This window comes from Aspergillus pseudoviridinutans (genome assembly GCF_018340605.1).
Source record: "Aspergillus pseudoviridinutans IFM 55266 DNA, scaffold_2, whole genome shotgun sequence".
NCBI lineage: Eukaryota > Fungi > Ascomycota > Eurotiomycetes > Eurotiales > Aspergillaceae > Aspergillus > Aspergillus pseudoviridinutans.
Window position 1 is genome coordinate 1422037 of NW_025091282.1, and position 27366 is coordinate 1449402.

The 27366-nt window shown below is 49.1% G+C and overlaps 12 protein-coding genes across 12 annotated transcripts; 5 read left to right on the top strand and 7 right to left on the bottom strand.

The window, feature by feature from the left end:
* Nucleotides 1–2871: 2871 nt before the first annotated feature.
* Nucleotides 2872–3733, top strand: Asppvi_002556 (putative C2H2 transcription factor; the record flags this gene model as incomplete). Its single annotated transcript, XM_043298538.1, has 2 exons — nucleotides 2872–3134; nucleotides 3199–3733. The coding sequence occupies 2 exons, from the start codon at nucleotides 2872–2874 to the stop codon at nucleotides 3731–3733; spliced, it is 798 nt and encodes a 265-aa protein (XP_043154473.1).
* A 1926-nt stretch (nucleotides 3734–5659) lies between these two features.
* Nucleotides 5660–6646, top strand: Asppvi_002557 (dual specificity protein phosphatase family protein; the record flags this gene model as incomplete). The annotated part of the gene is made up of 1 exon (XM_043298539.1): nucleotides 5660–6646. The coding sequence occupies one exon, from the start codon at nucleotides 5660–5662 to the stop codon at nucleotides 6644–6646; it is 987 nt and encodes a 328-aa protein (XP_043154474.1).
* Nucleotides 6647–7166: 520 nt separating this feature from the next.
* On the top strand, nucleotides 7167–9210 carry Asppvi_002558 (uncharacterized protein; the record flags this gene model as incomplete). The annotated part of the gene is made up of 2 exons (XM_043298540.1): nucleotides 7167–7655; nucleotides 7708–9210. 2 exons carry the CDS (start codon nucleotides 7167–7169, stop codon nucleotides 9208–9210), a joined length of 1992 nt encoding a protein of 663 aa, XP_043154475.1.
* A 422-nt stretch (nucleotides 9211–9632) lies between these two features.
* On the top strand, nucleotides 9633–11021 carry end3 (cytoskeletal adaptor protein SagA; the record flags this gene model as incomplete). The annotated part of the gene is made up of 3 exons (XM_043298541.1): nucleotides 9633–9875; nucleotides 9970–10204; nucleotides 10282–11021. The coding sequence occupies 3 exons, from the start codon at nucleotides 9633–9635 to the stop codon at nucleotides 11019–11021; spliced, it is 1218 nt and encodes a 405-aa protein (XP_043154476.1).
* A 344-nt stretch (nucleotides 11022–11365) lies between these two features.
* Nucleotides 11366–14186, bottom strand: Asppvi_002560 (putative SNF2 family helicase/ATPase PasG; the record flags this gene model as incomplete). Its single annotated transcript, XM_043298542.1, has 4 exons — nucleotides 11366–12231; nucleotides 12293–13034; nucleotides 13091–13930; nucleotides 14034–14186. The coding sequence occupies 4 exons, from the start codon at nucleotides 14184–14186 to the stop codon at nucleotides 11366–11368; spliced, it is 2601 nt and encodes an 866-aa protein (XP_043154477.1).
* An 864-nt stretch (nucleotides 14187–15050) lies between these two features.
* On the bottom strand, nucleotides 15051–16165 carry Asppvi_002561 (thioesterase family protein; the record flags this gene model as incomplete). Its single annotated transcript, XM_043298543.1, has 2 exons — nucleotides 15051–15961; nucleotides 16027–16165. 2 exons carry the CDS (start codon nucleotides 16163–16165, stop codon nucleotides 15051–15053), a joined length of 1050 nt encoding a protein of 349 aa, XP_043154478.1.
* Nucleotides 16166–19087: 2922 nt separating this feature from the next.
* Nucleotides 19088–19661, bottom strand: Asppvi_002562 (uncharacterized protein; the record flags this gene model as incomplete). Its single annotated transcript, XM_043298544.1, has 2 exons — nucleotides 19088–19320; nucleotides 19445–19661. The coding sequence occupies 2 exons, from the start codon at nucleotides 19659–19661 to the stop codon at nucleotides 19088–19090; spliced, it is 450 nt and encodes a 149-aa protein (XP_043154479.1).
* A 189-nt stretch (nucleotides 19662–19850) lies between these two features.
* On the bottom strand, nucleotides 19851–20262 carry Asppvi_002563 (uncharacterized protein; the record flags this gene model as incomplete). The annotated part of the gene is made up of 2 exons (XM_043298545.1): nucleotides 19851–19958; nucleotides 20014–20262. 2 exons carry the CDS (start codon nucleotides 20260–20262, stop codon nucleotides 19851–19853), a joined length of 357 nt encoding a protein of 118 aa, XP_043154480.1.
* A 510-nt stretch (nucleotides 20263–20772) lies between these two features.
* Asppvi_002564 (uncharacterized protein) lies at nucleotides 20773–21800 on the bottom strand (the record flags this gene model as incomplete). The annotated part of the gene is made up of 4 exons (XM_043298546.1): nucleotides 20773–20952; nucleotides 21006–21286; nucleotides 21343–21506; nucleotides 21568–21800. The coding sequence occupies 4 exons, from the start codon at nucleotides 21798–21800 to the stop codon at nucleotides 20773–20775; spliced, it is 858 nt and encodes a 285-aa protein (XP_043154481.1).
* Nucleotides 21801–22834: 1034 nt separating this feature from the next.
* Nucleotides 22835–23781, bottom strand: Asppvi_002565 (mitochondrial K+-H+ exchange-related family protein; the record flags this gene model as incomplete). The annotated part of the gene is made up of 3 exons (XM_043298547.1): nucleotides 22835–23181; nucleotides 23234–23289; nucleotides 23345–23781. 3 exons carry the CDS (start codon nucleotides 23779–23781, stop codon nucleotides 22835–22837), a joined length of 840 nt encoding a protein of 279 aa, XP_043154482.1.
* Nucleotides 23782–24404: 623 nt separating this feature from the next.
* On the top strand, nucleotides 24405–25680 carry Asppvi_002566 (phospholipase D regulator; the record flags this gene model as incomplete). The annotated part of the gene is made up of 3 exons (XM_043298548.1): nucleotides 24405–24669; nucleotides 24739–25597; nucleotides 25656–25680. 3 exons carry the CDS (start codon nucleotides 24405–24407, stop codon nucleotides 25678–25680), a joined length of 1149 nt encoding a protein of 382 aa, XP_043154483.1.
* Nucleotides 25681–25982: 302 nt separating this feature from the next.
* Asppvi_002567 (cupin domain-containing protein) lies at nucleotides 25983–26519 on the bottom strand (the record flags this gene model as incomplete). The annotated part of the gene is made up of 1 exon (XM_043298549.1): nucleotides 25983–26519. The coding sequence occupies one exon, from the start codon at nucleotides 26517–26519 to the stop codon at nucleotides 25983–25985; it is 537 nt and encodes a 178-aa protein (XP_043154484.1).
* Nucleotides 26520–27366: the final 847 nt, after the last annotated feature.

Below are 27366 nucleotides of genomic sequence, written 5' to 3' on the forward strand. Positions count from 1 at the left end.
TCGCGGTGTTCCTGGACATGTCCATGACGATGATGACACTCGCAGCGTCTCCACCGCTTTTGCGAGTCAGGTCGGAGGTAACTACGATTGATTTCGGTGATACTATAGACAACGCCATTTAGGGTGGCTTCAGAAGCATGCAGTACCTCCATGATGTGGGCAACTGTCGATTTCCAAATCCTCCAAATACGACCGATGGCCTGCGAGAGTTGTCAGGTGCTTGATTGGACTTGACAGATCTCCATCATATGCCTAGGTCGGGCTGCATTGGTGGAAAGAACGTTGCGCCAGTGGCGAGGTCTCTCCTTTCAATGATCTCACAGTCATTTTTCTGCCACCCCACATGAATCAGAGACGTCTGCGAGTAGTTGCCATTCTTAGTATTCTTAAGAGGCGCTTGATGATCCGTGAAAGGAGCGTCTTGACTGGCAGCGTTCATCATGTCCACGCGCATCATGGCTGAGCTGGATGACTTTGGATCATCAACGTATGAAATCTTTCTTGTCCTGTTCCGGCTTGCACTTGCCCTCAACACTTGGCGATTTCGAGGCTGCTGGCCAGTTCAATATCCTTAAAGGGTGATTGAACAAGATCGCGCTTATGACAAAGATGTTGTCAGCGACATTCTGCCATTTCTGATTATTCCTGCTTGCCACTATTTACATTTTCACTTCGTTGGCTCGGCTTCGTGGCATTGCTAGGGCTATGCGGGGATTTGGCAACGGTCTTCGTGGCGCTAGCTGGGCAAGGTCGTTGCCCTCCTCTGGCTTGCTGGTCCACCGCATGAAACTCCCTAGCGATGTGCGCTTCGCCGAGCTGCAATCTCTTGCACTGAAATCCAACTATTGTCATTCGTTAAATCACTACCTTTCTAGATGAAATGCTGAACGTAGAAACAAGTAGCTCGGCCTTGGCAAATAAATAGATGCCTGCAACTGTCATTCTGACCAGTACCTTCAGCGCCCAATATAAAATATAGATAGATTTCAACATCCCGGCCGATAATCACTCCTTCTCAAGACAGGCATCTACAAATCATGCATGCTTGGCATTCTGCAAGATTCGAAACTTTGATCATACGTCGCAGGATTTAGTAGGATGTCTTAACTCGGGTTTAGCAGTCTCTCTGTGTACATCACTCTGCAGACTCAGCCACAACCATAATTTAGTCTACTGGACCAGGCCACAACAGTTGTAGGCCACATGGTCGAAATCCAGGAAACCCGCTCCGATCTCCGTGAATTATCGCTCCTTTACCTTTTGGATTCGATAAAATTTGTGCAGAACTGTGAACTCCCGCGGTTTCCAGCCGGATTGCTGGACTGTTGTGCTGCGCCACTGCAAGAACAGTAGTCTGCTATTTTCGCTCATCTAGTCGAATTACCATTCTGCATGTTGGCGTGCCGGATAAACATTTTCTACAACTTCTAGAAGGAAGAACTGAGGTGCCTATTCGATGGCTATGTTGACCATGATCTTGTACTCTCTTATGTTTGGGTCTGCAAGGCGGCCTTCGGAGCCGAATGATACTCTATCCAAGAACAGAGCTGCTTTGCCACATACAGTGCGACCTGTTGTTGGCGGAAGTATCACCCTTACTGGGTGTATATTGAGTTTCGTGTGCCTCATGTCGTGTATAGCTGTGCTTGACTCGACGCAAATCAATCCCGAGAATGAAGGTGATGCGCATTAGTAAGGTGGTATAAATATACTGGTAGCAAAATGACAATTGGGTGAAGGCGAAAGTCTCTTTAGCGAATGGGAAGACTCCGTATACCCGCAGGGCAACTGCGGCATCTCCTGTCGCGAATGCCTGGCTTCCTAGGCTGCCGACTCCTTGGACCAGCCAGGCCATAATCCGGATTGGGCTACAACCGCCGGTTTCATACTCGTGCCCCAGCGGTCAGAAGATTGGGTACCTCAGGTACACGCTGACTTTGACGTGGCCTGGCAGAGATGGATCTGAGTCGGGCTACTAGCAAGCCTGCAGAAGCAGGGATCAAGATCACTGGATTAGGATGATGATGAGCTGAAAATATCTTAAATCTGATGAATTCGTAGACTGGTCCAGGGCGGTGAAGAGCGATCGACGGTGGCTGAGGGTACGAATCCTCAGTACGGCTGCGCCACTATGATTGGCTGGCATTCTGTGGCGGCTGCTGTCAAGCATCACTTTCGAGATCCTCTCTAATGTTGAACTAGGTAGGATTTATGCGGATACTTTTGTCACTACTTACCAATAATACCCTAATAAATCAATTTATGACTGATCCGGCTGCCTGATTCCTACGCAGATGACTCACTGAATATAATTACGACCCAAGGTCTCATCCTCGGTGCCACTAGATGTCGACTTTCCGCTTCGGGTCTTGACTGGCTATAACGATCACAACGCGACATACATCACACCACGTGTGCAGCAGTATCGACACAATATTCAAGTCGTCTGGGGGTGAATCACAGTACTCTGGAGTATATCATCGCATCCGCTTCACCAAGTCTTGAGATATCCTTGCATTCTTTGTTTCCCAACAATAGCTGGTAGCACGCGATCACATGATTTTGATGTGGCGGCTCGCCAAATTCTATTAGTCATTCGCTAGTGGATGCCTTGCTACCTGAACGCCTGAAAAAATCGGCAACCCCGTCGTCCTCGTAAGGAACCAACATCTCTACTTGAGCGCCACCCACGAGATCAAGTCACTGACGGATTTATATCAGCATTACTGCCTCTCAAATTTGATTTATTTCTCTCCTCTTATCCTTAGATCGTATTATTGTTTGGCTCTCGAGTCTTGTGTCGCTTCATACTCGAATTTCCCCCAAACTAGGCCCCCAATCTCGACTGAGCGGCGGGGCTGTACTTGCGATATGGGTGACGGCTCTGACTATCCAAGCCCACGAAGTGAAGGTCCCGGAGTACCTACAGCTGTCCTTGTCCCAGCTCCGGACTCTCTGTCGCCTGTTCCAAAGATGAATGAGCAAATGCCTCCTGGTTTCATGGAAGGCGCTCGTCCTCGACTGTCGGTCAGAAGAGCGCGGGATCCACCCAAGAACGCAGCCGGCCAAATCTATTGCGATCATCCCGAATGCCAGCAGTCGCCTCCAACGTTTCGGCGCCCTTGCGAATGGAAGTAAGTTCATACTAAGATCAAATTGTCGCGCGTCTGAGAAGAGCTAACGCGTCTTCACCTGTAGCAAACACATGGATAAACATGACCGTCCCTACAAGTGTCTGGAACCAGGGTGTGACAAGATTCAAGGATTCACATACTCTGGTGGGCTTCTGAGACACCAACGCGAGGTTCACAAAAAGAACATCAATGCCAAAAAGCCACTGATGTGTCCATACACCGACTGCAACCGCAGTACAGGGAATGGTTTCACGCGTCAAGAGAACTTGAAGGAACATCTTCGCCGCCGACACATGCACACTGAGAATGGTCCTTCTACAGAACTGCCCATGGTTTCAACACCAGACCTGGATGGCAACCATGCTCTTTCAATTCCTCCGTCCGTTAAGCGGAAGCGCGACCCTCTTGATGATGATATCTCGGTCGCTCTCCCAGGCGATGAAGAAAACGAGGTTGATTTGCGCAATGAACTGAAGAGACTGCGTCGCGAGGTTCAAGAGAAGGATCGCCGACTCGAAGAACTAGAGAGAATTGTCGCTGGGTTGCAGCAGGCCATTCCTCAGCCAACCATCCCGCAAACTGCCATGTCGCAAGGGTGATGCGCAGGTCTTGGTACTAGACTCAGCTTTGCGATATCCGCCTTCGCTTTCATGACTTTCTACATTTGTTTCAGTTGTTGCATTTTGCGGGCGTTTTCGTTTTCTTGTACGGGTCTCTGGTCTGCGCTTACTCGAAATCAATGGGAGGTTAATGTCGGTCAGTCCATCTCAGAACGCATCATCACAACACACATCTGGCGTTTTGCTCGAGGTCGATCATACAACTAAGGCGGTGTTCTAATGGCTGTTTACCTTTGTTTGCTGGATTCCTGAATTATACCCAGGTGTTATCTTAAATGTCCCTCTCTTACCACTCCCCTTCGCAATTCTGAGCTCTTCTACCACCTTACTCTCTTACTATGTACTATCCATCTGAGTGCCATCGGGTACCCTCGTTTCATAGCTCTGGGATCTAATGGAAAGGAAAATTGCTGCTACGATTGACCAAGTTGCCTGGCTATGTTTGTCTTGACTCGTTAGCCTGATTTCACCTTACTTTCCCATCCTCTCGGCCCTCGAACTATCAACTTGCCATGCCACCTCACCATTTGGAAGCCTAGACCCTCCCCATCCAAAGTCATAAGCCAAATAAGACTGTAGTATCGATTTGTCAGCTTGTTCCTAACTTTCCTAGCTCATCCGTAGGGCCCTGTAACGGAGTAGGAGACACACGTACTATACGAAGGATGACTCTTGTAGTCTATGGTCTGACTCAATCCGGTATCCTTCGGATACCGGCCCCCCATTTCGAGTATGACTCGACTTGACCCGCTAGGATTTTGTTCTCTTTGCCGAATTTAGTACAATTTTGCTGATGGTATGGTATGTCATGTGAGTTTGGGACCAGGGTCGCCTTAGGCTTCCATCCCTTGTTGAGACTGCCAAGGTGCTTCTTTTCGGATTCAGAGGTAAATTGGAGAGTCATAAGTCTACTTAGCTATGAATCTACGCGTGTTCGAGTTAGGGCGTTCCTGGATCTGGTATGTTCACCATATTCGGTGTTAGCATGGGCCTCTGCGTTGTACGAACTTCATGAACCGAAGACTAATCATACGGCGCAGAGTCTACACTCTGAGAATCTTTGAGTTCCCGGTGGCCTTATTATCCATTTCCATGACACGAGTGGCTTCGTACATCGAGTAAGCGAGAAGGTGTGAAATTGACCTGATGTCCCGTCCGTTCGGTGAATGAGGCTCATGGAAAAAGCTCCTCTCCATTTATTGCCATGCTTGCTCTGATCACATGTAACTGAACGACGTTGGGATTATGCCTGAATGGAAATGACATGGTAGATTTCGCAGGCGGTGCCTAAAACAGGCGCTTTTGCGATGGAGCACACACTCCAAGTTTCCATCTTACGGTCAAAAGTCCCTGGACATCAAGAATCTATTAACGAATGACCCAGATCACTAGGCAAGAATCTCTTCAGAGAAATCCGTTGTCTGACTGTCTTGCTCGACTTTCATATGCATTTCAGAAGGAGTGTGGCTGTCATGTAGATACAACTAGTTGGTCATTCCTGTGCCATTGCTGAGTCATCAGGCACTCAGCCCAGGCAACGACTGCTTTTTGGGTGCTTTTGATGCTGACCCTGGGAGACCCTGCTGTGGTGCCTGGAAACTCAGGTATGACTTGAGGCAAGTCTGATGGCAAGAGGAAAATGTTGGGAAAGATCAAGTCAAGTAGTGACATTGCTACTCGCTCCTCATATCTTCACACATTCACTCACTCAGTGTTTGATCACTTTTTACTGCCCCTGAATGACCTTCACATTATCTACTCTCAGTAATGAAATCTCTCATCGCTTCCTAAAAACCATACAAGGAGAAGAAGCTATCGCGATATTTCCTTTGGCAGCAGATTCTAGTTATCTGCAACCCCATCGTCAAATCTTCTCAGTTAAGCTTGAAAGACTGTTCTGCAATAATGACTCCGGCTCGTTGCAATGAGGCTTCGATGTCGGAGCAGGAGGGTTCGCATTATGTTCGAACTCATGAATACATCTCTGGAAGCGCAAAGAGTCGTCTGACAACGTCTGTACCTTCATTCTATGATGAGGACAACTCTCTTCAGGAAGTCATCAGCCCTTCATCTCATGATTTCAAGGAAGGGGAGTTTGTTAGTCCGGGATTCTTCCGGATGGTCAGTCCGGAGAATTTTGTGCATCGTGTCGTGGCGCCAGACTGGGAGTACATGATGCGAAGACAGGCGCAAGCAATCCTGCCATTTCTCTACTTGGGCCCTGTGTCCTGTTTGAAAGACAAAGCCTGGCTCGCCCAAGAGGGTTTCACGTTGCTACTGGCGATACGCAACAAGCGCTCAGCACAGGCGCGCCTGGTTTCTGGTGAAAAAGTTGGTGCGGAGCTGGGAGTTGAAGCAGACGCTGTCGATGTCATGGACAACCAGGAACTCATCTCGGCATTTCCTTATGCTATACGCCGCATCAACGATCATCTCGTGTCCTCCGGGGCTGCTGCTGGCTCTAGAGCACCAGGAAAGAAGATCCTTGTCTTCTGTGAGTCTGGCAACGAGCGCTCGGCCACGGTCGTCATAGCGTATCTGATGGTCATGCTCAACCTGAACATGGCAGTCGCATCACATCTCGTCCAGCTTCGAAGATTCTGTATCTGCATTGAAGAACCACTGAGGGAGCTCCTCGCGTCCTTCCAGTCTATCCTTGATGCCAAACGGGATGTGCAGAAGGCCATACAATCGTCTACGTCGAACTCGACTCTAGGAATCCCTCAAGCGACCGTGTCTAGAAAAAGAAGCATTGCTGATCGACTTGATGAGCCTACAACTACGGATGATGATTCAGTGGGAATGGACATGGACGTGAATATGAATATTATGGATGATGGTTCGATTGATAGTAGAAAGCCTCTTGCACCATTCCAAGATCGTTCAAATTGATTAGCGTGAATGATCTGTCTTGCAACACGGGAACTGCGCTTCTCAGAGGTGAATGCTTAGTTGACGTCTCGGCATGAGTTGTTTTCCTTGTTCCTCTTTCTGGTGACTCTTTTCTGTGTTTCCCAATTCGGAGATACCCAAACATCACTTACTCGTGTGATGCACAGCGTTAGCATTCTGCTATTATCCTGAAAGATCCTTTTGCTAAATAGCTACAATTCAACCCTTTACAAAGGGATCATCGTTGTCATCTTATCCAAGAAAATACAGATCCAGTTCTGTTATCTTTCCTTTTCTTTTCTTTTCATCCTCATATCCGCTGTACAACACGTCCTCTGACGGCTTCAAACCTGGAAAGGCAGCCTTCTTCAGCTTCTGCACAGAGACAAGGGCTGGTCCACCTAGGGAGCATACTGGTCTGGTTTCCATGCTGACGACCTCATTTCATAACCTTGCTAAGTCGTCAATGGGCGTCCAGTGCCAAACACCATCTAGCTGTGTCTCTAGAATTGAGCTCACCATGAGACTCCGCGAGAGGATCCGGCCACCTGAGCGCTTCAACTCCGAGCTAATCATTACACCATCACCAAAGAAGACTTTGCGCGAACCTAGAAATCCGAGGAACCCTCGCTTTATCGATTACAATTCAAACCTACCTCCTGCTGCATTTCCCACGCTCGAACCGGCTAATCTCTCCCAATTGAGGCCCGGTGAACAGGATCGGGCGGGAGCTGAGCATAATAGCATAGCTAAAGCGGTGCAACGCGACGCCAGCTCGATTGAGTTTCACGGGAGGGATACGGAAGAGAAAGAGACATGGGAGAGACTTGAAGATATCTCAATCGATAAGCTTGAGGATCTCATCGCGAGCAACGGGGAACTCAATCCTATCTATGTCAAAAACATGGAAATCATGGCAACTGCAGAAACGTCGTCTTCTTCTGATATGGACATGGAAGATAGCGATCCTGATGAGCCGATGACAGACATAGACGGCCGTCCCGCAGAGGTATGCTTCTTACTAGAGAATACAGCTTATTCCTGTACTGACTCTTCCCAAGTCCATCAGTTTCATTCATGATCCCAAATGGTCTGACCTTTCTCCGAGCTTGCAAGCAGAGATCGCCATCAACCTCAGCCAAAACTACAGATGGCCCACAATCTATAGCAGGCTTGGCTTGGGGGAAAGAGAACGCGAGGAGTTACAGGAACTCATCAGACGCCGTGATCATCACGTAGCGATGGAAGACTCGGCGCTGCATGCGATGAGGGCAAAGCAACTCAGAGCACTCCTCAGAATCGATAACAGCTCGGCGAGTCGCAACAGGACACCACACAAGCTGGTCTTTCGCAAGATTTCCCGCAAGACCACACAGAGGCTCAAAAGCAACATAGAAACAGACTATCTGCTTTGTGAGGTTGGGGAACTCCTGAATGCCAGGCGATTCTTGCAAAGGCGTGGGATCGAAATACATTATGCCGGGGAATGGAGTGGCAGTATCGTGACTATGCCGACGGCTCAAGATGCATCTGATGCCGAGAGAAGGGAGATCCAGGGAGATCCGATGGCCTCTGGGCCAGTGACTCCGTTGGGGGTTGGTTCAATCACCATAGATAACCACAGACACGATTTCGCTGATTCTAGTAGGCCTCATCCGGCTACTCCTCCCCATCGCATTATTCCCACGACTGAAGATATTGAAGGAGCTCCGGTACAGTACCAGGAAATAGATCTGCCTCCTCGCAAACTTTATCATCGTGAAGAACATACCCGACGACTGATCGTCCGCTTAAAACTCGGCCAACCAAGAGCTAAGTTTTTCCAAGCATGGAAGCAGTCTGTTCATCCACGAAGATTGGTACGGTCCTTACCACCTCTCGATGTTATTTATAAAGCATCCTCGAGACCTGAAGAATTTGACGGAAGAGCTGGCGGCACAACAATCTCGGCCGCAAATTCAAGTCATTCCGCTCTCGATGATTTCACGCAGTCGCTACGCAATGCGATCAACGAGGATTGGCAGCGAGGCTTACTTGAGCTCGAAGATACATCGTTGATTTCCTGTTGGACGAAGTTCCAGCGAGAGTTGCAACAGGCCACATTTGGCCCAGACGCAAGCGAGCTCGTGGAAACCTTGGACTCGGATGTACACACTGATCGTCATTCGGAGTTCCCAGAGGCCATACCATGTATCAACCTCACAGATGTCCACCTTCCTTCACGGCCAACAACGCCTGGTAGACTTATGTCACCTATGAGTGTTGAATATGTCCAGAGCGGAGAAGATGCCCTCGCACCATTCAGCGAAGCAAGAACTCCAGGAACAAACCCTGCGTTCGACAGCCCAGGAAGTAGCTGCTGGGAAACTTCTTCGGATCCTGCAGCACCATACTCACCCACGACACCACTGACCACGGTCACCAACACTTTCGAATTCCTGGAAGACAATCCCAGTGAGAAAAGTGATGATGACTGGGAAGATGCGGAAGCCGAGGAAGAAGAGGACGAGATGATTTTGGTACCAGCCATGGGACCAGTAAGGAGGGCAGCCACTCAGGGATAGATCTGCGGAGCTATGTACTATTTCCCATCTGCAATAGACCATACTACTTCAGCTAGATCTAATAAGATATCTACCAAACTCTCCCCATATATGGTTGCCGATCTTCTGGCGTAGAAGACCATAGTTACAGTATAGGATTGCCTGTCCAAGTACAACAGTGTCTCCTTCCTAGGGGAAAATATGTCACGTGATTATACTGCTTCGTATAGCATCACGTGCCCCGGAACTACGTAGCGTACCTTTCCCCTGACGGAATCAAGTTGTCCCGGATGCCCCATCGGAGCCACTGCGGGATGCCCGAAATGGGTAACGGGGTCTTATCATCATCACACCTCCAATACTCCGTACAAGGTTCCTAATATCCGGATTCCGGAGATATTCAATTGTAATATTTACAGTTGAGGCGGCTTCGTACTTCCACCATGTCAAACAACAAGAAGATTGAACAGTGGGAAATTGAGCGGTACTGGGAGATCTTCTCCTCATTGGCAAATGGCCAGCCGCGTCTAAATAGCTCCCAAGCGGCCTCAGTGCTCAGGAACAGTCGGCTTAGCGATAATCAGCTTGAGAAAGTATGGGATTTGGCGGACGTTGACGGCGATGGAGAGCTGGACTTTGAGGAGTTCTGCGTTGCTATGCGATTAGTCTTCGACCTTGTCAATGGGGTAAGTTACTGATACTGAGCTTCGTTGCGCTGTGTTGTGAACTGTCATGCGCAGTGCGAACAGTGATCATCCACTAACTGGGCTCACTGGACAGGAATTACAAGATGTCCCTCGAGTATTGCCCGACTGGCTCGTTCCCGAGACCAAAGCCCACCTCGTCCAAGCTGGCCGTGCGCTGAGCGATCGCCCAGAGCAATTTGAGCGCATAGAAGATGAAGACGATACACCAGGCTTGAAAGACGGCTTCGACTGGTACATGAAACCCTCTGACAAATCTAAATACGAAGAGATCTATTCCGCCAACCGTAGCAACCGTGGCGAGATCACATGTACGTACACCTCACCGTCTCGCTGGCCTAGTCGCATTCACCCCGTATCATCCATTCACGGCTAATGCTGGTTACAGTTGATTCACTACAAGGCTTGTACGATTCCCTTGACGTCCCAGATACCGATATTCGCTCCGCATGGAACCTAGTCAACCCCTCTGCCTCCCCCGCAATCAACAAAGACGCCACCCTTGCCTTCCTGCACATCCTCAACTACCGGCACGAGGGCTTCCGCATCCCGCGCACCATCCCCGCCTCGCTCCGCGCTTCCTTTGAGAACAACAAGATCGACTACCAAATCGACAACGCGCGCCCCGCACAAAGGTGGGGTGCAGACGGGGGCACGGAGACCCCAACAGGGCGCAAAGCCAAGTTCGGCGACACGTATCTGAGCCGCTTAGGTGTGGGCGGAAAGGGCTCCTACACGCCCAAGGGCACGGACTTCAGCGACACAATCCAGGACGAAGAATGGGAGAAGGTGCGTCTGCGGCGCGAGCTCGGGGAGCTGCAGGCCAAGCTTGATGCTGCCAATAATGCCTCCGAAGGGCGCAGGGATCGGCCCCGGAACGACGGGCGGCCTAACTGGACCCTCATTAAGAAGGAGGCTCTTCAGCTTCTGGAATACAAAGAGCGTGAGCTCCGGGAGCTGCGAGAAGGCACGGGCAGAGCGAAGGCGGGTCAGGATCTGGAGCGGTTACGGGAGGACATCAGGACCGTCGGGGATCAAGTTGAGGGGTTGAAGAGCCATCTCGCGCAGCGAAAAGAAGTCCTTGCTGATTTAAGGAGTCAGATTGAGGAGGAAAGGGCGCAGCGGTAATAGCCTTTCCGGTCGTTTTTTTCCCTACTGCCGCTTAGTACCTGACTTCCTCTCTTTGCATGCTTGCCGGGAGTTATTTTTGCTTTGTGGCCAATTCATGTACAGCCATTCTCTTGGCGAGGAGCATAGGCGCTAAATGGATGGTTCTCTTATATTATCTTCGCGATGTAGGGCTGGGCCAAGTCCTGTCCAGCAAGTATTAGGACCTGGTTTCTAATTGTTGTACATCAAATCATATCCTTTTCACCAACGCCAACGCCTAGACGTATCCATCTGTCATAACGCCGCAAATGTGGGCAGGGAACAGATTGCATCCCAAACACCAAACAATTATCCAGAAAAATCTATTTCCCAGTAATTTGAGCCATGAGGGAGTTTCCCTCTTTCTTCGTCTCGACAGCCTTGAACGCACGCCCAATCTGATCCAGGCCCTTCTCGGCACGCACATACGCCTCCTCGCTCCGATCGGTCAAAATGTCCAGATCCTTTTGCGAGAGGAGAGCGGAGGGGTCAGCACCCGTCTCGAAGCGCTCGAATTCGTCTTCGCCGAGAGCCTTCTTGAGCTCTTCTACGTCGTTGTGACTCACCGAGCTCGAGTCCAGGAGACTTCTGAACTTCCCCTTTTGGATGACGAGGCGTTCGAGACGGCGCTTTGAGTCCGCTTTCTCGAGGAGAGTCTGTTCGACGGTTCCTTTGGTTGCGAGTCTGTAGACGATGACGGGTTTTGTCTGGCCAATTCTGTGCGCGCGGTCTTGTGCTTGGAGATCTTGCTGGGGGTTCCAGTCTGAGTCGTAGAGGATTACCGTGTCGGCAGCGACAAGGTTAATGCCCTGGCCTCCTGCTCGGGTGCTTAGCAGGAAGATCTTGTAGCCCGGGTCCGAGTTGAAGGCTTTGATTTGGGTTTGACGGTCTGTCTGACTGATGGCACCGTCAATGCGGCAACAGTTCCAGCCGCGAAGCTGGGTGGCCCAATCTTGAAGAATGTCGAGCTGTGTTTTGAACTGGGAGAATATGAGGATCTTGTGCCCCTTCTTCAAGAGACAAGGCACGAGGCGGTCGAGAAGGAGCATTTTGCCCGATGCGGTGACAAGAGTCTCGTCGATGGCGGTCGGGTCGTCGCTCCACGGCCAGTAGAAATTATGCGGAGAGTTACAGGCAAGACGGGCTTGCATGACCGGATTCTGCAGTTTCTTCTGAGCAATTTCTTTCTCTGCATAGGTTCGTTAGCACCAGCCAGTAGCCAGTTGAGTTCGAGACAGCCATATACGTACTAGCCAGCTTGATAGTATTTGCTCTTTCGATTTCCTCTTGCTCAGTATCAATAGGGCTCTGTTGTATATCCAAATCGTCTTCCAAGCCCTGCTCAAGGCGGCGTAGTTGCGCATTAAATTCGCGGTCACTCAACTCTTTGTAAGTTTGAGGGGCTTTACGCCTGCGGGTTGAACTAGCCACACTGGCTGGAGTCGAATCTCTGCTGGATTTGAGGCTCTTGTTGGGGGTCGAAGAATTACTACTGTCGGCACTGCGTTTTAGGCTCGCCGAACGGGACAGCCTCTCATTCTTGGCCAAGAGTCGTTCTGCGGCTTTATCCTCGAGATATTGACGGCCCGTGCCATTGAGAATCTCACGGTACAAATCCTTTTGCTCCGCTGTGAGAGGGGCATAGAGAATGTATTCACGTTTCTTGGGTAAGGCAGTCTCGACATCAGTCTTAACCCGCCGCAGAAGGAAGGGCTTCAGGATTGAATGCATGGTGGAGACAAGTGTGMGTTTCCGACGTTCTATGACATCCATCTGCCCATTGCTATCGAGCATTGAGGAAAAGTCGAACCAGCTCTGGAAACTGTTGAGGTCATTGAAAATCTCCGGTAGCAGAAAGTGCAACAGTGACCACAGCTCGGTAATGTTGTTCTGTAGTGGTGTACCAGTGATCAGCAGGCGGTTTGCAGAGTTGTACGAGAGAAGCTCCTTAATGAGCTTGCAGTTCATATTCTTCAGACGATGACCTTCGTCCTGTCTCAGGTTAGAGATGCACTCCCCTTCCATGCGGATAGTTGCGCAGAACTTACAACAATGATATATCGCCATTGGTATTGCGCGAGAAACTTTCGATCGTTCATACAGATCTCATAGGATGTGCAAACGACCGGAAAGTCTGCACTCTTCTGGTCCTTCAGCTTCATCAAGTTCCTGCGAATCGTAGCACGTTCGTCTTTGGAGCCATGGTACAAGACCGTCTTGATGCTTGGAGTCCATCTCGCGAACTCATCTACCCAGTTGCTGACAGTGCTCAACGGAGCCGCAATCATAAAAGGTCCGGAGACGTTCTTCTCCTTGAAGAAAGCAATCAAAGAGATTGCCTGGATTGTTTTTCCAAGACCCATCTCGTCGGCCAGAATTCCACACAAGCCATTCATCCAAAGTGACTTGAGCCACTCCAGTCCCTCCAATTGGTACTTGCGCATTCTTCCTCCAGTAACAAGCTCCGGTTGCTGAGTGGCGACAAGGTCCTGCCCGCCTAGAGCGCTGGGGTTGGCCTCATACTCGTCCGCAGCATGTTCCAAGGCTTCCTGCACCGTCGGCTTGTCTTCGGGGTCTTCCACATCCGCTTTCTTAAAATAACTTGCAATGCTGTTACCGTTCGTCGCAGAAGTACCCTTCTTGCCTCTGCCTCTTCTCGACCTTGTGGCTGTCTTATCATCTGGTTGCTCGCTCACAGCAGGTGTTGTCTCATCTGCGGAAGGCTGCTTCGCTCTCGCGCGCGTTTCTCGTCTCCCAACTGAAGTTGTCTTTTTTTGGTCTTCTGTTGGCTTTTGTTGCTGCTGCTGCTGCTGCTGCTGCCTTGCCGCTTCAAGCCGAGCCTCTTCCTGCTGCTTCTTCATCTTATCTGCCATGATCGCCACGAAGACCTACGATAGTGGCCCAACAGTCAGTGCTTCATCCCATAGTAAATAGCATAATATTAGGGCAAAACCAAGGTGACATTTAAGCATAAGATAAGGAAAAACATACCTCACTTGTATTCAAAAGGTGCATCAGAGCTTTCGATTTGGCATCTATCTCCTCAACATCCTCCACGTGCTCCCCATTTCCATTTTCAACCCCGGACATAGGACTACCCTGCTCCAGCTCATCCATGGCTGGATTCAATTTTTGATCGACCATATTCGTTAGTCGGTACGGAGAAAGAACGCTGCGTAGAGTTTTGCGTTCAGGGGCTATCTTCGTATGTATCGGTGGGAGTTGACCGGAGTAACTGCACCAGACATGTCCTTCTTCTCTGTCCGATCCCAATGAGTTGCTTTGATTTTTTTTTTTTTTGCTTTATAAAGCTCAAATGGTATCAAAGTGGCGTTATAGCACCAGTCTTGCGATAACAACCTTTATCTTCCTTTGCTCTGCCAGAGGTATGGTTGCCCCAATATTAAATAATCCAAGATGTGAGAGACAAAGACAAAAAAGGGTCAGTTCTTGCGCAGGAATGCCTGACGCAATGCAAGGCCTGCCTGTTCCCTTTTGACGCGGGTGTTCCGCTGTCTAGGCTGCAGGACGCGGATTCTCGCGTTTGCGCACAGACCAACTTTTGATTGATTGACGCACCGCCCATTATTTACGCAGAGATGATCCACGATCCGCCTATTAGCATGCATCATCAAGCAGGCTCCGTCTGCAAGGTCTGGATCAGATTCTCTCGGTCCGACCTTCAACAATTTCATCTGATAGATATTTGCCTTTCGCGGATGATGGTAAAAATGGACAAATAGTCACCATGATACACTTTTTTAGCCGCTGAAATTGTACGCAGTCTGTTGGACAGGGCTCTTGAACCTGACGCTTTAACGAACAGCCAAGCAGGTGCCCCTTGTGATCAACTCGGTCATTTGAATAACTTCTGTGTCAGTGCCATGCTAGCTACATCAACTTGAATACATTCTAGGTCTTTTCTATACCTCGCTTCTGAACAACTTGCGCTTGAATATGCCTTTTGAAGCTCCCAATCTATTTGTCTAATACTTCTACTCTGACAGTCTATAACTTCTCAGAATTAGTCCTTCCTTTTGTGTTCCGAGAGGCATTCACCACAAGTGCCACTTGCGAGCTAAGAGCTATCAGCTCGCCTTGTGGATCGAGAATGACTACGTCCAAGTCCGCGCGGCTACCACGAAGCATCCTGGTAACCACGCGCGAATGTAGCCATTCCACGCCTTCAGGAGGAATCCTGGTCTTCAGATCAATGTTTAATGTCACAGTGGGATACCAAAATGTCCCTTTATCCTCGGCGTTTCCTTTAAGCTGGCCCCCCTGGACGCCCTCCATGGCAAGAAGCCGGCTTGTTTCCATTGCACCCATGCGGTCAAGTGCCGCGGGAAACATATCAGCCAAGAACATAACCGCTTCGTTAGACCAGCGCGCTACTGTTTTCCCACCAGGAATGAACCTCGCCCACTGGTCGACAACTTGCTTCTGCCGACTTTCGAGCGTCATCGGTCCTTGGCGGCGTGGAGCGTAGGTCTCTAGATGCTGTGGTGCGGTCAAGGCAGGAGGCGGACGAGGCAATCGCATCCACGCGCCGTCCGTTCCATTCGCTGCCAACGCTGTTAGATTGACCGAGCCATTTGCTAGGGAGCCGGATGCCGGAGGTGGGGAGAGACCCCAGGTGCCTTTGCAGATCGGGCCCTCCTCCATGTCCGGGGGGCTGACGGTGATATACCCGACGACCTTCTCTTCGAGGTCATCCTTGTCACCAGCTGTGCCAGGCCTGTCCGGTCGCTGAGACAGTGTGACATGGATCGTACTTATCCGTGCCCCTATCTTGACATCCTTTACTCTCAAGATCGCGGGCCCCACGACTGTTCGTCGGAGGAACGACAACTGCATTCCAATGGGTTCTGGTGTGGTTTTGAACCGGTTACCCTTCGTTTCTCTAAAGTAGACCGTAGCTAGTCGATAGAAAATGCTTGTAGTGTAACCTCCATGAGGCACTGTCCGGCATGTTAACAGATACCATCTATATGCCTCGGGAGGTTGAACTTGCCGCTCAAGATGCACCACTTGGGGTCCAGATAAGCCGAGTATGTGTGTGAGTCGATCGGCGTGACATTGATTGCCCTTTCGAACTCCGCTGAATGGCAAGGCTCTGCCATGTTTCTGGTTACAGGCTGTATCGAGGAGATGTTAATCGTCTTCCCAGCTTGGAGCTCCGCGAAACTTACCACGTTGAAATTTAAAGCAATGCCGGGTCTGGTTACGACTTGCAGGGTCTGACTTCAAAGATCATGGAGAGTAGCAACTAATTTATTTTCTCACCATGCCCGTGATAAAGGAGCCACTGGTTTGATTTTGGAACCCATTCGGGCCTCGGCCGCAGCAGGCGGCTGTGACTTGGCGGGCATGTACGCCACGCACTTTGTATATTCAAAGGCAGCCTGCACAAATTTGGAGGCCCTGTCCTCAATTATTGCGACATGGAATATCAATACCTGCTCCTTATCTCACCGCACAGGTTCATGCATGAGCAGATGTTTGGAGCAAAGGATGATCACTAATCGGGAATGTGGCCATCTTATCAATCTTATCTAGCCTCGGATCTCAGCCATGTGCTTTGTGTCTATGTCACACATCCACACATCTTATTCATTTCAGAGTCGAATAGACGCAACATATCAGAACAATTTCTGCTGGCGTTATCATCCGTGATCTAGGTAGATTTTTCTTCAATGCCACTGATCTTGCTTTCATCCAGGGATACACCTGGAGCATATATTTTGCGTTCTGCCCTCCAAATAGAGAAGCAGAAGCGAATAACCCTCTAGGAAGCAGGGGGTCTTTCACTACTGTGGCCATAAATACATGTGGTATTTGATGATAATTCTTAATCAAGATCTAGATTGCTGTGAATACTGCATTCATATTACCTGTCTATTCACTCTATGCCATCTTTTCACTGAGGCGGGCTCATCCATTCCGCACCCTTAATTCATCAACTTCAACTTACTTCTCCCCTACCATCTACCAGCTATTTGACTGTTTACATAATTATACTATCTTTGATTCAAGAACCTTGAACACAGACTGAAGGATCAGCACCAGAAATGAACATGCTAGCACGGATTCTATATTGATCCAAGGCCGGGACAGTGAGGTTATATATAATCTCTGTAGAGGTTAGTGTTCGGACAATACCTGGAACTATCCCCGGCGAGGTACTTACCTCAGCAGAAGCAGTATACCGGACACTGAGAGAATGGGCTAGGACTCTTGAGGAGCCAGTTCAGATCAGAAGACTATACGAAGCGGTGGAGCAAGTTCTCGAACATGCGAATCAGGGACACCAGAATCGTCATTCTCGTCTCAATATAAGCAGTCATCAAGAGATCAGGGCTAGCTCCTTGCGATGATTCATCAGGTGAATTATGGCTTCAATCATCAGATTGGAGCGGGGGCATCGGATGGAAAAGAAAAGTTGCACAACAGCCAACCACAGTTTAGCTAATGCAAGATGTCGCGGCGCAGCTGATTGCGTTGGAGGTCATTAATTATAGCTAAGACCACGCTACAGCAAGGCTTGACACTCAAGTCATCCACTCCTTGCGCTTATTTTACATCCACCCCGCGTTTGTCAATGTTTTTTGGGGGATTTGGGCGTACCCTCGTTTCTGAACGACAAGAAACCAGAATACTATCAAGTTGTTTCCCCCTTATCTTCCAACCTTCCTCATAAGAACTGTTTTAGCACTCGGATCGAACTCGGTTAGGAACAATGCCCAGCATCACCACCACTGACGGGTATACCTTTACCAACTGGGGCCCCTTGACAACGACATTCACGGCACCCACCAGTTGCGCTACTGCTACGGGAAATTATATGATTGCACTTAACAGGACAACTCTTAACTTGGAATATGCAGTCCAGTGCTCCACGTTGGGCTACAGCGACTGCATCCCAACTGGGACAGTATCCATGCCGACCACTTTAAATGACAATCCATATACTTTTGAGACTCAGGAATATTTCTCCCCTGGACTGTACTGCCCTTCTGGATGGGCTACAGGAGGAATCGCAGTACGCGATGTCAACAAGAGCCTCAGCGCATCAGGCATCCTAAGTTCCAGTACCACAGTTTCGAGGCAAGAACTTTTTCCGTCGGAATATCCAGCTATGTTGTTAATGGGTCTTTTGGACCCAAGTGAGACTCTCGTGATGTGTTGTCCAGAGTAAGTCAGGCTTTAGAATACTGCGGCCAGATAATGTTGTTAGCTAATTCCTCATCTCAGCTCAATGACCGCGAACCTCGCACACGGATGCTATTCTACCGTCTCTGATTATAAAATCACAGAGGGCTGCGCGTATGACATTTATCATACAGACACTGGCATATCAACCAAGACTGTCATTATAGAGGGGACTACTTCCACCCGCCTCGAGAGTATAGTCGCCGCTACACCGGTAATTTCCTTATTTACGCGAACGATCAGTCCGTCGGAAACCTCTCAGCTAGTTGCAGTTTCAGTATTGCCTATGTTATCACTTGTGCATCATCAGTCAGACCTCCCGAGAGCTGCATCAACTTCTAACTCCGCCGCAAGAGCTACTCCAAACACGAACACCTGGGGTGGTTTGGGTGCTTTTCTCAGTATATATTCAGTTCTGTTGAGCGCGGCTGTTGTGCTCCAATGATGGATTGCCTAAAATTAACTAGCCTGGCATTGGTTATGTGCGCTGCGATCAAATTAATCAGTCCTAGAGTCACTGGCCAAACAGATATGATAGCTTGTGCCCCTTGTCTTGCTAGTATGTGCTGAGTATATCGTATACAGTAGATGGTGTAGTGGAATGATATGAATCATCTTACTAGGGGTATATAGCTCCCAGAGGGGAACTAGCGGAGTAATATGCTTTATCTTGTCCAGGCTATGCGGAGTCTAGGTGAGGGATATCAAGGAGGGTAAACTCTACCCAATTGACACTAAATCAACCACATGGGAGACCGAATAGGGCGGGCTTGCCTAATAGTAACAAAATAGTACTTAGTGCTCACTACTATGCTTATGTTGTTATATGTTTCTCAGTGTTGCTTTTGGATCTTTCCTGGGATGGGAAGCCACCCCAATTGATCATCGCAGACCGATCGGATGCTCTCTAGATTAAATTCCGACTCTCGCCCTTGGGCCTCCAACACCAGATATTCAGGGGCATTCCGGTCAATCTCGCGCGTCCAGATCTCTTGACTTCCCCACTCTGCCCATCCAAATTCCCGTCGTTGCCTTGTCTCTTCCAGGATATCCAGGAGAGGCATATCTATGTTCAGTCTACTCATAGATTGTCAGGAAGAGACAACMGATGGAAGTATATAGGTTAACTTATGGCTGATTATTCGCCTGGGGACATCGATTCTCATTAATTATAGCACTTAGTGGCCAACCTAAGCCTATAAGCAACAGGAGCAGTTCCGACAGATGCCAAGGCCGGAGCCGAATGAGGTTGGCTACTTGGCCGTTAGGTTTGAAGTCAACTACTGCGATCCGACCAGTGTCCAATCCGGACTGGTCGATGACAGACCAGATCCCTGTCTTGGACAAGAACGCGGTCCCGTCACGCTTCATCTGGATAGCCCGGAAATCTGCCTGCTCCAGGAGCATAGAGGAGATGCTGTAGTCCAGAATGGGAAGTGGGGGAGACAACAGTGTGGGCAACTGGGGGTCTAGAGGATTGTGTGATCCTGCGCCATGAAAAGGATGGCGTGACAAATTCTCCCCAACTTCTTGAGCACTCAAATAGCAGAAGATTAGGATCTTGAGAAGATGGACGTAGTTTGTACGGTGCTCTTCTCAGTCCACGGGAGCTGTGCAAATGAATCGGTGGAGATGGTGCTGATCTAGGAGGGTTGCGGGACACTGCATCCTCCGCGGCTGAGACTGCGCGCGGAGAACATAACCCTAGGCTAGATGAGTCTGTTCCTTGAGAATCGGAAGTGAAAGAAGCAATACTGACATCACGAATGCTCTGGTCCGCAGAGGCCCATCGTTCCATAAGAGCTCGTCGCGTATGCAGTTCTTGGTCTATGTCCGGGGCGGGCACCCACGTCTCTCCAACGCTTTTGTATCCCGCAGTTTCAAGCTCTCTCGTCCACTCCAATGCCAGGAACAGCTCGATATTTCCGTAACCCGTGAACTTGATACATGGTTCCCGAATAAGGACCAGGCTGACCAACAGAGAAGGCGACGCAGACAAGTGAGACATGCGACAATAGATGACAGATAGCCAGACGACAGGTCAGAAGGTAAGTAGGTAGAGTAGTAGAGTCGAAACTCGAAAGTTCAGTCCCCCTTTTTCCAACCATTTTAGCAGGAGGAGTGGGGAAAAAGGCGGAGAGCCCAAACGGTGACTACAAAAGTCATATACTACTAAGCTGAAGTACGCTTCAGATAACAATATTAGAACTGATACTGTGGTATTCTCATTTCAATGTGGGCTACAATCAACCTACCCACATAGATCTATCTAGACTGTCCTAGATATTGACAGGCGATCATGTTACCTATCACGTGATTCAAGAGACTGCTGCTTCCTTTCTTACCTACTGAGCAAGCATGTATCTTAGATATAGAGCTCTTATGATTAGATTGAACGCACCCTATCGAACTCCCACTTACAAGAGTGTATTTCCATTGGCATTCCATTTGATTCGATCGTATACCCTCACTCATTCGTTTGACCGACGGATACCCCTCAATATCATACCATCTAGCTTCAAGCGGGTGTCAATCCCATCGACGCCATCCGCTCACGCGCAAAATCACGTAAGTCTGAGAGCTGCAAAGGAAGAACAGCATTGGGGTTTTGACCGGCGACCATATGTTGACCGAACACGTCCAGCTTGGTAATGTGGATCATGTCCGCACCGGGAGCAACGGGCACGGGAAAGATGTTCTAGGCTCTTAATGTTAGTTTCATGCATGGTTTGGGGATAACATGGTCGCTACCTTTTGGCAGCTAATAAGCCCTCCTGCTGCATTGCGGCGCCAGAGTTCGAGCGTTCCACTTGCGCGATTTCCAGTCAACTTTGACCATTTCAGTAGCATAACCAAGCAGACGTCATTGGTCCCATTAAGCCATAGATTTTTATCCGCTTGCAATCGCGGCCAGGATTCGCTCCATCCGCTTTCTATCACGATCCGAGGCATGGGAGTGGTGTCAGGACGAATGAACACATCAGGTTCCTTTGATGAATGAAGGTATCGTTGTCCTATGAACCCACGGAACCCTGCAATTAAATATTAGCACGCTAGGTCACACTAAACCACAGAGCAGAGGACATACTAGTTCCTGTTCCTATGTCAAGGAGTTTGCTCTCCGTTGGATTGAGTAGTCCCTGGGAATCCCATTTGCGGCTGGCATAATTACACCATCTTTGATGCACATCGTGCAACTCAGTAGGCATTATTCTGACCCAGAGCGTCTTAGTAAAAGAATTAAAGTGAACTCTGGAACAAAACACCAAACGTCAGAAAATTCCAGCCTATGTCTGTTTAGAGATGGTCTTACCTTGCGCTGGCTTCCTCAACCACACTCGAATCTGCAAGTGAATCACAGATCAGTGCACCTTCCTCAGGAGGAATGTCCTCGTAAACGAGCTCTGTAAACTCCGTGACCTGGGGGATCTTCCGTTCTATGTCGTTGAACACTGCTTGTGTTGAGAGTGTTGCAATCTTGTGCAGATTGGAGCTTCTAAGCTCACGCGTATTGGAAGGCGGAGGCGTGGGTTGGCCGTTGGACATGTTTGCGAATGAAGAAGAGGTAACACCAAGACAGGTTTAGGTAAACTTGGTAGAGCGCAGACGAAGGTAGAGAGCAGGAAATGAGTGCGATCAAGGCTATGCTGCCTCAGTTACCGCACTTACTCAACACTGACGGATTGAGAGTGAAGTGAGCAACGTATGAGATTGAGGTAAGCCACATATGAGTTCTAAGTCAGTTCACCAGGCCTAAACACCGAAGAACAGGGATTCGCTTCTATTGATCAGACAGATACTAGATAGATGGGAGAGATGGTATCTCAATGATGATGGAAGTTGGTAGGAGATGATGGAAGATAGATGGTAATTCCGGTTAATATGATCCATGGACCATGATAACTAGATTACCTAGAGAGGTACTATGAAGTAAGTACAGAGTACAGGAATCTAGAATAGTGAATACAGCGAAGCCCTGTCATGTATAGTTACCTGATTCACCTCTCAGAATCTCTGGGATTATACCAAAAAGGCCATCCCTAACCATCACTGTTAATACCTTGACATGGGCCATAGTAGTGACAGGAGTCCATGTGATCTGGTCACATGATGCGACTGCTACTTCTGTATCTTAGCTCTATTTTGAGTAACCCAGACTGGGCCAGACATAGAAATTGACAGCATCCACCTCCATCTTGATTGATCGAATTCCATCGAACCCTAGTCGATTAGATTCCCATAGATACCCATCTACTCATTTCATCGATTTGACCCTCCCTATTCCTTCAGCAGTCTAGTCTATCTACCTGGTGGTGGAGTGAATGGGAGGGTGGGTGGCAGGTTGATTAGATCACGTGCACTGAATGCCCATATCGGCCGCTTCCGGCATCGCTTTCGGATTTGGGTAGATTAGATCCGCTAGATATAAAGTACCACCATAATTGCCATATGTAACTCTAATAGTCACTCAATACAATAGTGCAGTATAACTAGCAAAAAAGAGGAGATCGTACAAGTCCGTAGTCTATAGAGTCGTGTCATAATGTTTCTGTGGCGGCTTCGTTTCCATTCATATGCCCTCACGTCTTCTTCTCTTTCGACGTGGCAGATCCTTGAGCGGTTCTGGCAGCTTGATGTTGGGCCTTGAGACTTTCGCCAACTTGGAAGATAGCTCGTTCCGCTTCAAGTGCGAGCTCCGGCGCATCAAGGATGGAAGCCAGTTTCTTAGCGTCGGCCATATCGAGTAACAACCTGTCTTCGCTCCGCTCCACTTCTTCAACCATGCTTGAAGCGGACTTCTCGGAGTCATTGTTCCCGAGCACGCGGGCTACGCGTTTTGCGTATAGTTGCTCCAGCCCTGGAAACGAGACTGGATTGAGTAAATCTTTCTCAACAAGGTATTCTAGATGTTTGGAACCATTGAAGGCTTCGAAGTGTCAGTGAAGAAATGACTTTGCCTGAAGGATGGATGGGCCGACCTCGCCAATGCGACCAGCCTCGGTACGCAAGATAGAAGAAAGGGATATTAGGGACTCTATCAAAACAGTCAGCGCCATCATCATTCGTACTCTGTGAGGCAGAAAGCATACACCGGAATCAACGCAATTGGAGCTGTGAACGGAGCTGCGATCAAACTCCACCACATTCTCTTGCGATGCAGGTCTTGTCTCTCTGTCGCTATTTTCCGGAGAATTGAGCGAAGTTTATCTGCTTTGATCGCATTTCCGGGGAACAGGACGTCGACTTTCTTCGTCTCCGACGACTTATCGAATCTCCTCTGAGCCTTGAGAGAAGGGATGCTTTTCAGGCCCCATTCTTCAAAAGGGATGCGCTGCTGGACCTTATTCCCCCAAGTCACAAGGTGTTTCTTCCACCCTTTATCGGCTTCCTCCCATTTAGCCCATGTTTCCGCGGCCTTGTTCGTGACGCGATCAAGTACCGAGAGCTCCTTGGCGATATCCCTGCTGAGGGGCCGAGAGTAGATCAACGCTCGTCGCGTCGAGATTGGCACCACGAAGAGTCGCATGACGAAATTGCCAGAGGAATGATGGTAGATTAGTTGTGCAACAGTGTTAAATCACTGGTGCTCGGGAGGAATTGTTCTCAGTCAGGGGGCTCGGGACGATTATCGATTGGCTTGACAGGTCAACCGATCAAATGGTGTCTGTATAAGTAGCATGCCTTTTTGCTCTTTGTAATTGATCCCAAGAATATATTTTCTGTTGTTTGTGGCAAAAGGAGATCGTTGGAGCGAGGGCTTGTCCTTGTTGAGCTTGGTGGTAGATACCTCGTGGTCCGTATTATTGTTGCTACTTGCTAATCTAGCAGGATTATTATGAGACGTCATGTCCTCATAATAACCTGAGATCTGATCGCCTCGGAACATCAAACGCCTGTCGGGCTGTGTCCCCAACCTCTTCACTATTGTTGTAATGGGCTCCAGCCCTGCAGCACTTGATTTTTTCCCTACCTCCATTTTCTTTTCAATACACTCGTTTCAGAAATAAAAATTTCCGGTAGCTCGGTCTTGGTAGTGCGCCTCCTTGTACCACAGGGAGTTGAGGCGATGCAGACTGGATCCATCGTCTTCCCGCAAACTCCGAGAGTCCGACGCATCCTCGCTGGGAATAATCGTTGCTTTGGAGGGCAATGGCACAGGATGTGCGCGATTCCCAACAGCAGCCTCTGAGACTTGAGCATGCCTTGGACGTCGGTATCACAGAGAAATCCCCACAGTCATTAGAACCGCCAACCCGTCTTATAAACGGACTTCAGAAAGACAAGCGCTCCGAAGAACCTCTACGCGATGGCACATTAGATGCGTCGGCTGGTGCCTCGCAAGCTATAGAAAACGCCATCGCAGATATTGGTGACAATCGTTTAGAACTGGGGAACAAACCGCGGACATTACCTGGTAAATAGGCATCGGGCATTTCCAATAGGTGATTAAGGAAAAAGACTGACTAACTTGGCTCACGTCTAGCATGGATTCGATCTTATGAAACTGCGAACGATGAAGCCGAGGCGTCGGCTACAGCAAGACTACTACCTCCGCAACCGGATGACGCGCTCGTTGCCCAACATAACCACTCCCCTTACGCGACGTCGAGACCAGACTATACCAGAGACCAAGGCTTTGACGAAGAGACCGGCTTAGGCCCTCGTCGCGAATCCCGGTGGAAATCTTTCTCAAAGGGAATCGCCTATCCTCTAGAACCTGGCCTTGAAGAGAAGTTGGTAACACCTGAATGGTTGAATCAGAACCATACCGACTTCTCGCAGCCATGGCGAGGGCAACTGGAGCCGAGTGAAGATACCGAGGATCCGCTCAAGATGAAGCGACGCAGAGAGATCTGGTTCAAGCGCTTCCACAGCACTTTGTTGAAGAGCCCTATAGTACCTGTGATCTTTCGGCTCACCGTCTGGTGCTTCTCTCTTACTGCCCTTGCCCTTGGAGGATCTATACAGCATCTCTCAGACAAGTACGAACACCCCCAAGGCCCGTCCGCCTTGATGGCTATTATTGTGGATGCGGTCGCCCTCGTCTATCTGGTTTACATCACTTGGGACGAATACACATCCAAACCACTGGGTCTACGCTCTCCAGCTGCAAAGGCTCGACTGATTCTCCTGGATATATTTTTTATAGTGTTCGATTCTGCAAACCTGAGTATAGCATTCGAATCATTATCCACGGTCAGTGGGGCGTGTAAGCTGGCAGAGATCAATCAGCATATTTCTGAGAAGAATGATGCGATATGCGACAGACAGATAGCACTTGCCTGTGTCCTGCTGGTTGCTCTGTTGGCTTGGCTTATGACCTTTGCAATAAGTGTTCTTAGGTAGGGCACCACCATTATCTCCTAGATGCGCAGTGCTGACAGTCTTCATTGACAACAGACTCGTTGAGCGGGTTGCCCAGTGAACCTCTTGCTTCACATCGCTTTTCTGTTTGTATTTTTGTCAACGAACTTTGCTACGCCCAGAGCTCCTTTTGCTCCCTGAACTCAACCTATCTGTCTCACTTTTGCTTGATATGTTTCTTTTGCTTGTGGTATTTAAGGTATTTTTTCTCATTTCGTTCTATCACGTTGGAAAGTTAATCTTCTTATTGGTACACTGCAGCCTGCATGATTTATGGGATGTAGCGCTATACGGCGGAATATTTAACGATCTAACGCAACCAACGGTCTGACCAGCTCTCCTTGGCCCGCAAGGCAATTAGCATTAGACATGCAACACAGGGCCATCGTCTCCAAATAGAGGATCTTTATGGAACCAGCCCAAGTCTTTAATGCCCTTGACCTTGTCTTCCTCTCCCGACTGTCCATAGCACATATCCCATTGCTTCTGCTTCGGATATGCACCGACCATTTTGAACCGCTCTTCTCCAGTGTCGAGCTCATCCAACAAGCGGTGGCCAACACCTGCTGGGACGATGATCAGATCGCCCTTTTCGACATCCGTTTCGAATCGATTCGGATTGTCTTCCCCGCCGAAGCAGAGACGTGCACGTCCTGAGACAACCCCCAGAACTTCATGGGTCGTGCTATGGAAGTGTGTCTGGCTATACATGCTATAAACCCATTGGGGAGTAACCTCTCCAACTTCCTCCAAGTGCGCGGTGAGCTGGCTGGGAGATGCGCTGAACGCCTTGTGATATATCATGAGGGGCTTTGATTGGATTGAGGTGTTTGGGATCCTTTCCCACCTGGGAATTTGGCGCGAGGTGACCTGGATTTCGGATGGAGTTTTGAAGGACATTGTACTATATTTCGAGACTCACTGGTAAGACCAGCTTATAGATGATAGTTATGTTGAAGAAAAAGCAGAAGACATAAGCTCAGTATTTTAATTGTTGATAGAGGCCACACATGACGTCATCCCGGCTTACAAGTCCGTGATGCTATCAGCTGTCTATCAGGAAACAATCCACGGTTCGAGTCTTCTGGATGGCGCGGATGCCCATAGAGTATATGATTTTTAGATGTATCTGTATAGTATAGGTATAGGTAGCTACAGAAGAGTCCAGCTATCCAGTAAGCAGGAGCCAGAAGTTGTACTAAGTACTAGGTCTTAAACTCTCAATAGTTCGACAAAGCCTCGCAGCCTCATCCGCGCAGCTAACAACGTCCGCAAAGATGTCTCTATAATTGGATTTTTATATTAGCATCTTGATTCTGGAGGATCCTCTGTGCTTGATGCCTGAGAGGTCTCTTTCATCAGGAGAAATCTGGGTCGTCGAGCTGAAGTTGATAGATCAATGCCTAGCAGGCACCTAGCCTCGTAGGCGCCTCAGCTCGCTCACCGCCTGCCGCTAAGGTAGCATCCATCATCCCCACGCCTGCGAGTCTGCACCATCGCCCAACGCCACGCCTGGTCTCTTGCTTCATCTCTCCGCAAAAACGCGTGTTACCTGATTTTCTGTTCCGGTGTCTTGCTCTTGGTCGTGTTATCAAGTGCTTGCCTGTTGGTCCGTTCAGCCTGCCCTCCAGCTGTCTTTTACTACCCTCATTATTTTGCCTCGTACGCCGCCTTTCCTGAACGGTCTTTCAAGGCATTACCGCCGGCACTCTCACCGTCTGCCGCCGCACGTTTATTTAACGCCTCG